General features: G+C 54.7%; 1 protein-coding gene across 2 annotated transcripts; it reads right to left on the bottom strand.

Moving 5' to 3' along the window:
- Positions 1–3948: 3948 nt before the first annotated feature.
- Positions 3949–9139, bottom strand: C1H3orf22 (chromosome 1 C3orf22 homolog). Of its 2 annotated transcripts, XM_032340887.1 has the most exons (5): positions 9053–9139; positions 6867–6996; positions 6068–6199; positions 5087–5331; positions 4087–4260 (listed from the first exon to the last, which is right to left on the bottom strand). In XM_032340887.1, the coding sequence occupies exons 2-5, from the start codon at positions 6956–6958 to the stop codon at positions 4172–4174; spliced, it is 558 nt and encodes a 185-aa protein (XP_032196778.1). In that variant the 5' UTR covers positions 6959–6996; positions 9053–9139; the 3' UTR covers positions 4087–4171. The 2 variants fall into 2 exon arrangements, with proteins under 2 accessions (XP_032196852.1, XP_032196778.1); XM_032340961.1 differs by lacking the exon at positions 5087–5331 and having other exon boundaries at positions 3949–4260.
- Between the last annotated feature and the right edge of the window lie 435 nt (positions 9140–9574).

Here is a 9574-nt window from a genome sequence, read left to right as displayed (position 1 = left end):
CTCTTCTCCCTCGTGTGGGTCACAGGGAATTCCTCCCACTCTGGTGTCCTCTGACCGCCTTCCTCTGCGGCTGGCGCCAGAACGTGTCTGTCCTCACAGGTCACAGGCTGACTGCCCACCCCTCAACAGCAAGGTCCCAGGCGGGTCATCAGATGGGCCGAGGAAGACAGGGTCTCACGTGACCAGCTGGACAAGACAAGAGGGGGTCTGGAGGGGTGCCCACTCGGGCACCCTTCAATGATTTATTCTACTAACAAGCTCTCCCCCACTTCCTGAAGGAATCAAGAGCGCAAACTGAAGGTCACTTGGCATTTTAGCTTACTGGCAGCTGTCTTCCATTTCGTGGTTTTCCATCTCAGAGCTGAGGGGTGCTGGCCAGCAGCCTCCCCAGCAAGGAAAGGACACTGGTGGATTGGGTTACAAAGACTGGTTTAAAATGTTTCAGTGTTCTGCTGTTTTTGGCTTTGTCAGGAAAATGTTTCCCAGATTTTTGTAGTTATGGTGTTGGTTTTTGTTTTGTTTTGTTTTGTTTTTCAGTTTTCTGTGGTGGCTTTGTTATCCAGGCAGCTTCCTGGGAGGCAGAGTTCCATGATTTAAAATTTTGCTAAAATAAACCTCTGATTCTTTGTCCGAATGCTGCTTCATGCATTATTCAGCTTGGGTGTCTCAGCCGGCTGCATCTGTCAGCCTCGGCCACTGGCTGCATAGTCTTGGTGGGTGAAGGTGGAGGAGGCCAGGCCTAGAGCTGCTCAGCCTGCCGGGCTGCTACAGCTCCCCACGAGGTCCCTGGGCCAGGGGTCGGGGTGCCGCCCTTCCCTGTGGGGCTGGGGACCTCTTCCTGGGGTGCAGGCGCTGCAGTCTGTGGCGAAGGCTCAGTGACAGTGACAGATCATCTGGGTTCTCTTTACGCAGCAGGAGATGGCCAGAACAGCTCCCCCATGGAGCCATTGGGGGCAGAGGTCCCTTCTCTCCCATGGCTCCCCCACCCCTAGGCTGTATGTAGCCCTTCTCCACATGGTCCATGCAAGTGAGCCATTCCCTTCCCGGGCAGCAGAATGTTGAAGACACAGACTGTGGACTGTACATTCCAGAGCCTACCATTCTGGCAATGCTCCCACCACAAGGGAGTCTGGGCATGATACCAACCCCCGCAAGCCACATCCCTGTGGCAGTAAACACTTCCAGGTAGCATTCCTCAAGGCTCCCAGCGGCTCCATCTGCCACCCTCCTGGAGGTTCCCTCTGGCCACCAGACCTGAGCACAGGGATGTTCGGTGTGCAGGGAGTCAGTGTCCCTGAGCAGCCCTCGACCTACATCTGCTAGAAGATGGGGAGAGAAATACCACAGCTTTGGCCCCTCAGGTGGGAAACTATGTGCATCCATATGTTTATCTCCACGGAAACTCATGATTCCATTGCAGACTTGCTGCTTTTATTTCATTCGTCCCTGAATTATGGGCAATTATATTACTTTGTGTCCTTTAGTGTTACAGTGCAGCAGTAATATCCCTGCGTACATCCAGTCCTGCCTGGGTGGGGTGTGACCGTCGGGTATGTTCCTAGAAGACAGAGCCACAGCCTGACCACACTGTTCACTGCTCCTGGTCCGCAGGAGGCTTCAAGCATCTGCTCATGTAAGTTTTACTGTCACTGCACTCAGGGTACGAGGACAGTTGGGGATCAGGATGGCCTCCCTTAAATGCTGGCACGTGTCCCAGGTTGCTGTCTGGGCTGCTGTGATACCCTAACTCATCCCTCTGTTATCCATCATTCAGGGGTCGCCCATGTCCCTGTGAGGACTTCTGCAATGCATGTTCCTGAAGGGTTGGTTTTCTTTGAGACATCATGTACATAGAAACATTCAGGACATAGCAGGATCAACAGATAAACCACCAGAGACCATGCATGTTTTAGGACTCACTCTGGCTGGGTGACTGGTAGGAGTTTTCTTTACCTACAGGACCAGCTCTCCCCACGTGCATACCCTCCCACCTACTTCCTGAATGCTCTGGGGCCACAACGAGAGTGGTGCATGGGGTGGGGGATGCAAAGGGGCTCTTTTCCATAAGGGGCTGGTGGCCACAGGCAGTGGGACCCTTTGGGGAAAACAGGGTGGTTCTGGCTGGCATTCAGGAGCCTCTGGCCAGTGACACCACTCCAGGGGACAATGTGCGCCCAGGACAGGGCTGCAATGCTCAGAGCAGCTGTATCCACAACAGCAACAACTGGAAACCAAGCATCTGTCAGAAAGAGGATGGACAAACTTTGTTTAAATGACTAAATGATTAAATGACCCGCACCTACCATCAGGTGACTTGTAGCAACTTGCTGTTAAAGACAAGAAGTTGCATGGAGCATAATACAATCTTATATCACTAAAAAAAAAAGAGAAGCAAACAATGTATTGTTTCAAGATACGAGTGTTAGAAGGATAGGAGAGAGCTGTGGTTCCCCCGGGGAGAGGAAGGAGGAGGGGGGCGGCTGGAAAAGCAGCTCCCGGGCAGAGGGACACATCGGTCACGTGTGTCACTGCATCCCTATCCTGCATCACAGGCTTACGGTGCTGTATTTTGCAAATATCAAGTAAGATGGAGCTGTGAACATTGAAGGAAAAGTCCTGAGACTTAAACACACTCTAAGTGGAGATTAGCCTGCCTCCGACCCCAGTGGGAGGAGATCCTGGGGTGTCTACTTCCTTCTACCAACAGGCCAATACTGCCCGGTGCACAGAACACCCGGTTTGCTTCCCACCAGAGCCTGGAGAGACCCAGGTCCCCTGACCCCCACTCCCCATCCCCCAGGGGTAGTCCTCTGCCTGGAGCAGGCTTGAAACCACCATCCTGTTCCTCCCCAGGGCTTGGGGAGGGCCTCTTTTCAATTCTCACCAGGTACCTCATTCTACCTTCTTTCCAAGACAATAGGGCCACTTGCCCACCTTACTCAGTGCAGCCCCCTTGGTCATCTTCAGAGCCCCCACACCCTTCTCTCCTAGCAAGGGGGCTATCATTACCATCCCTGATTGTATTTACCCTCCCAAGATGAACTTCTGGTCCCTTTCTCTGTAAAACAGAGAAGCGGGAAACCTTTACATTTCCTGCAGGCACCCTCCTCCAGGGGTGCTGCTGTAACAAATCCCAAAGCAATCCCACCATTCTCTTGACTGTCCATGCTACTTCTCTTTGAAGACTTTGTAATACAGCAACAACATGGTATTGGGCTCCTGTATTAAAATTTCAGAAAATAGGGGCACCTGGGTGGTTCAGTGGGTTAAAGCCTCTGCCTTCAGCTCAGGTCATGATCTCAGGGTCCTGGGATTGAGCCCCGCATTGGGCTCTCTGCTCAGCAGGGAGCCTGCTTCCCCGCTCTCTGCCTGCCTCCCTGCCTGCTTATGATCTCTGCCTGTCAGATAAAAAAATAAAATCTTAAATTTTTTTTCAGAAAATAGTAGTCCCGTCCCCAGGTTCCCCATCTACCCAGAGACACTGATTATTATCTACCGTGCACACACAAACACATACACACACATGCACACACGTGCACACACATATACTGTTTCCTAATGTACGTAAGATGGAAGCGTATCTGACACACTTCTGTCGTGCTTTAAAAAAATCTGAATACACTTTGTAGATTGTTCCAGACCAGCACGTAAAGAGCTGGTTCTTCATTTCTGGTGGTCTGGTAGTTCAGGGTCTGGCCATGGAAGATCAGTGAACAGCCCCCTAGTAGGGGACATAGCTGGTCTCCAATCCTTTGCTATGGCACTGTAATGAATACCGTTGTCCACATATCCTTATCAGGTGTGTGAGTGCACCTTCGGCATCACTTCTGGGAAATGACATTCCTGCTCTCTCTAAACCGCACACCAACCCCTCAAGATTGAGCCTCACCTCATTTTATAGACAAGAAAATGGACGCTAGGAAAATAAAACACTCAGTCCGGCGGAAATAGGATTTGAACCTGAAAAGTTTATTCACACAGTGTGGCTGATGAGGCGATGAAGAGCCTCGTCAGTGCGGTTCCCCTCACTAGAGTTCACCTCTGTCTGTGGCTGCTGCTTGGAGCGCCAGGAACCGGGGGCCGAGAGGGAGGCTGCTGGGAGTGGGGCCCTGGGAGAGGCTTCTGGAGGGGTGGGTGGCGCGGGCACCTGGCCTGGGGAAGCGGCGGCTCACTAGCTTGAGTTCCCAAAGTTGGCTCTGAGGTGGCGGTGGTGGTGGAGGGTACAAGCAGGACAGTGATGTAACATCTGGGGCCCCAAGCCTAGAAAAGACACACAGAACCCCACAGGTCCAGAGACGTCGGCCAGGGCCATGACCAAGACTCTGCTCCCAGCCCAGATCTTCCCCAGGACCCCACACTGAGCCTCTGCTGCCCTCCTAGCCACCACCACGCCCCACCGATGTCCACGTCCGAACCCCCACAGGGTTCCCATGTGGGGCCTCAGACGTGGCCAGAACTTGACCCACCAGGCCTGCACAGACACCGAGTGAGTGTCATCCTCATGCCTGCCAGTAGCTGCATGGCCTCCAGCAGGGGCACAAGCTCTGTATGGCCATTTCCCGAGTGAGGACATTGCTCCTCTCCTAGTCAGTCTTTTCCAACGGCTACATCAGGTCTGGGCATGCCACCCTCCTGATCTCTAGACTTCAGTGGCTCCCCATTCCCCCTCAGACAGATGTGGGCATTTAGCATTCTCCATCACCTGTCCCCTCACCATCCTGAAAAGCAGAACTTCAGGTTCCCTAAAGGGGACATCATTCCATCCCGCCTCAGGACATTGGCACTTGCCTCCCACTGCCTGGAGTTTCTCCTCCTACAAGCTCCCTACTTCTCACCTGAGCCCCCATGCCCTCTCCTGTCCTCTCTCCCCATCCCCACTCTGCCCTACTTTGGCATCTGCGGATCGTGACCCTCCGGCCTGACCGTTCCTGCTCTGGTTGATTCCCCAACAGAAGGCTGGTGGGAGTTCCAAGGGTGGACGATGAGGTGGGGGATCTCTCCCAGCTCCCCACTACTTTGATGCCTTTGGCAGAGGCCCCGTAGCCACAGCCCCCACACTGCCCTAGGGCTCTTGGCACCTGCCCACCTGTCCCACCCAGGGGAGGGATCGGCTCCCACCGGTGCTGGGCCCTGGTGGGTTGAGGAGCCCCCCTGCCCCCTGACACATTGTCGACAGCTTCAGTTTGTCCTCCAGTTCTTGGCTCCATGTCACCCTCCAGAAGTGCTCTTCCCATGACAGTCCCGCCGCGGCAGGCCCCAGCACTGAGTCTGGGCCTGTGCGTATAGTCTGACCGGTCCCCGGCAGACCCCGGGCTGGCAGCTGATCCCATTCTGAAGAAGCAGAAGCTGAGACTCAGCCCTCAGCCTCTGCAGCTCAGCGTCCCGTTCTGACATTTGGAGCAAACCCACAGCCAGGTGAGGGAGGGAACGTGAGACCAAGACAAGAGTCAGGGCCAGTGTGGGCAGAGAAGAGGCATGAATCTGTGTTCCTGCGCATGTGTGTGTGCGTGTGTGCACATGCGCACACAAGTGTGAGTGTTTATGTCGCCTCTCTGGGTCTCAGATGTGGGTCTTTCCAAAGGTGTCTGGGTGTTTGAGTATGTGTATGCTCGTGGGGGGCGGGGATTTGTGAGGACATGGTCAGTCTAGAAATGGCTAGCGTGAGGGTCCCTGTCCACACCTCCGCCCTCAGAGCAGTCTGCAAGGAGACCGAAAACTTGCTGGCTCTTCCTCTGTTTTGCCTCTGCTGTGTGGAAGGATGGTGGCTAAGTTGCCCCCTCAGGCCAGTTTCCACATGTGTGGAATGTGGACAGAGGACTCTCCAGTTAAGACCCTCTCTGAGGGTCCTGTGCAGCCTCTCCCACAAACTGCCTTGCTGTGGGAGGCACCACTGGAATTTGGTGTCTCATTTCTGAGCCTCAGTTTCCTCAGCTTGGAAGTGCAGCCTGCCGGGAGAGGCACGTGTGTGTGTGTCCCTGTGCAGACATAGGGGCGAGGGCCAGCAGCTTGAGTGTGGGTGGTGGGCAGTGGGCTGCAGTGGCTGTCGGCATCCCAGCCTGTGACTCACCCTCTGACTGGGATGGATCTCGTTGGCACCAGCGTCTTCTGCAGGGGCAGCTGGTCCCTCAGTGAGGTGCTCATCTTCGTGACCTCCCAGGGCTGCAGGAACTCTGTAGTGGGTTCCGTCAGCCAGGAGAACCTGCAGTGGGCACTTGGCATTTTTAGGGAGCCTGCGGCCACCAGCCACACAAATAGCTCTTGCTCGTCCGGAACTTTCTACGCCAGTCATCATTCCAAATGCTTCATCAGCACTAACCTGACGCCAACTCATAACCATTCATACATGAGGAAATTAAGGCACAGAGAGGTCAGGTGATTGGCCCAAGGTCACACAGTTAGGAAGCCCTCCAAAGTTGCTACATTTTTTTCAGGACCCATCAGGGCATTGATGCCGCTGGCCAAGGCCCCAGAGCTGCCCAGTCTGGGGTTCTCTACTGGTTCCTGAGTGCCCTGGGGCTTTACAAGCTACACCCCACTCCAGTCTGACCCCCATAAGACCTTTGGAGGGGCAGCCGTTCATGAACCTACGCCTCAGGTGGTCCCGTGAGGCCACTGGCTCAGAGGGAAAGATCGAGCTAAGCTCTGGGATGGCCCCAGCAGTTCCTGGCACCTATCTAGAAGCCCTCAACTCAGATTGGGAAGGAGGTGAAGAATATGAACCCCAGACTGTCAGAGAGCTGCTAAGAGAACTCCCTGTGGATGAGAAACCTCCTCCTGGGTCCACTTTTTACACCCCTGGAATGCGCTTTTGGTGTGGTCTTCGGGAGGAGGCAGGACTTGGCCCTAGGGGTGTCGGGATCTAGTACCTGTACGGAAACTTCCTGGCAAATTCTTCCTGGGCCTTGTTTCTACTCTTCTTACACTGGGGGCACTTCTTGGGGTCCTTTGAGTTCATCATGGAAGGGGGTTAAGCTGTGGCACACTTTTCAGCCATGGCTGGAAGGCAAAAGGAGGCCTGTCAGAGCAGGGAAGGAGGTGGGAAGAGCCAGGCTGGACCCAGACCAGGCACTCAGCTTCCCCTCAAGACCGCAAAGGGAACAGAGGATGGGGTCCCTGCCCACCTCCCAGGGCTGAGGGAGAGCTGGGTCATGTTGGCCTGTCACCCATGCCCGACCTCACCCACTGCAGCAGTCATACATGCTCTCACATGTGAGTGTGAGAGTGTGCGTGTGTGTGTGTGTGTGTGTGTAAAACCACCACTTGGGATGGTTCTCAGCTGAACAGCCCATCTCAAACTCTGGCAACCATGAATCTGTGCTCGTCTCTCTATTGCTGTGACTTTACAAGTGTTAGACCAATGGAACCACCCAGGAGGTATCTTTTAGAGCCAAGCTTCTTTCTCTCAGCATAAGCTCCCCACCTGTGGGAACCCGCCCAGCCGTGTGTATCAGCAGGTGGTTCTTTCTCAGGGATAAGTAGTACTCCATGGTGTGGCTGTGCCACGCTTTATTCAACCCTCAGCTGCTACAGGACATCTGGGTAGTTCCTGGTGTGGGGCTATGGCAAATAAAGCTGCTGCAAAAATTCATGTCCAAGTGTGCCCATGAAAATAAGTCTTTGTTTTCTGGAATATAGAAGGATGCCATCGCTGGGGCATATGGTAAGTCCATGTTTAGTTTCAAAAGGAGCTGCCAAAAAACCTTCCAGAACTTCTGTGCCATTTTCCATGCCCACCAGCATACACAAGTGACGGTCTTCTTGCTGGTGCAGAGGCAGGCAGGTCAGGGAGGAGAACAGTGGGGTTAAGGCCTGACTGCTGGTGTTTCCTTTGCCATCAAATTGTGCAACCCTCACCCACCAATGGCTGTGCTAATATATCTTCGCTGTGGTCTAAACAGCCATCGTGTTGTGAACGTGTGACCTCAGAGCCTCTTGTGACAGTGCCAGCCTCCTGCTAGAAATGCCAACAGCTCCTCTTGTGGCCCGGGCCCTCAGGCCCACCAGGAAGTTCCTGCCCCTCCACCTACTAGCCACCTGGCAAAGAGCTTTGCTCACAGTGCGGCCCTCTACACCAGTGCTGGCTAGTGGGGGCCTCTGTGGTCTCTGACCCTGGACCATGGCTCTTATAAGGACACTGGGATCCCCTTCAAGGGCCTGGCTCCATAGCCCTTCACTATCAGGAAACCCGGGCAAGTCCCTAATCCCGGCTCTCCTCCTGCTAAAAAGCCAGGAGAGGGTCCTGGTCCAGGACAGGTGCTTGTGTCACAGTGGGAGGCACAGACCCTGGGGTCAGCGAAGTGTCTGCTAAGCTCCATGCGTGACCTCTTAATGTTCTCCCCCTGATGGAAAGCAGATTATGGTCATCCCTGTTTTCTGGGAAAGGAACCTGAGGCTCTGAAAGTTTAGGTGCTTTGCCTATACCCCCACCCACCTGGTGAGTAGGGAATGAGGTGCGGTCCAGAGTGGCCATTAGAGCTCTCTGCAGCCTCAAACAGTCCTGAACGGGGAGCTGGGAGAGGTGACCATACCAGTGACTGACCTGAGGATACGTCACCACTATAGGAACCCAGTGGTCTGGAGGAGGCGGGGAAGGGGCACCCCTCAGTCCCACCCCATACCTACCTGCAGATTCCTAAACCATCGGCATGACCCCACAAACTGACATGGCTGAATCTGTCTCCCTCAGGGGCAGAAGAAGGGCCACTGCAGAAGCCAGGGAAGGACTCTGACACCAGGGCCATCTGTCCCTGGTTGCGTCTTGCTCCTGCTTTCCAAGCTGATCTGGGACTGTCCTTCCCAGGCATCTAGGCTGCCTCCCCAAATCCTGGTATGACCATGATGGGGGCTTGGCTCAGGGTGTGCTGGCAGTGTCAGGAAGACACCAGATATGAGAGCTGTTATACCCCTTAAGACCCCCCTCCAACGCTGCCCCCCCCCACCGGCTACAACACTCTCTTGGTTCAGTGACATAGAGAGGCACAGGCCTGGGTATACAGAGCCTCCAGCCAGGAGGGAGTGGGTGAGTGGATCTTCCACGCTGCAGGCTACTCACAGGCTGGCTTATGTGACACCAGAAGGTTGGGAGCTGGCCATGGTCCTGGCTGGCATGCTACCACAGGAGTACTGGCCCTAGGGCCCCACGGGGCCAAGCCCACAGGGTCATTGCGACATCAGAAGCCCCTGAAGTCACAATCAGTGACACTGCGGTTGCTGAACCATGTGGCTTAGCCCAGAGTGGCTGTAGAGATGGGAGGGAGTGCGCAGGGCTTACTGGCATTCCCACAACCAGTACCCTGGGCTGAGCATCTACATGAACACATTCCACAGTAGGGATCACTCCCATGCAGATTCTGGGAACAGAAGAGATGCCCCAGAACTAGCTAAAACCTTACTTTGGAAAAGTGATCCTGGCCGACTCTGACCTGAGTCTTCGCCACAGCCCAGCAATCATGGGGGTGAGGGTATGAGAGGTTAGGGCGGGACCTCAAAGACCAATTTCCTGCCTCCCAGTCTGGGCCACTGCCTTCTGTGTGGCCTCAGGCAAGCAACTCAGTTTCTCTGTGTCTGTCTCCCA

The sequence above is a fragment of the Mustela erminea genome, chromosome 1 (genome assembly GCF_009829155.1).
Source record: "Mustela erminea isolate mMusErm1 chromosome 1, mMusErm1.Pri, whole genome shotgun sequence".
NCBI classification, from domain to species: Eukaryota; Metazoa; Chordata; class Mammalia; order Carnivora; family Mustelidae; genus Mustela; species Mustela erminea.
Note: the sequence above shows the minus strand (reverse complement) of the source record. Positions and strands in the feature narration are given on the sequence as shown.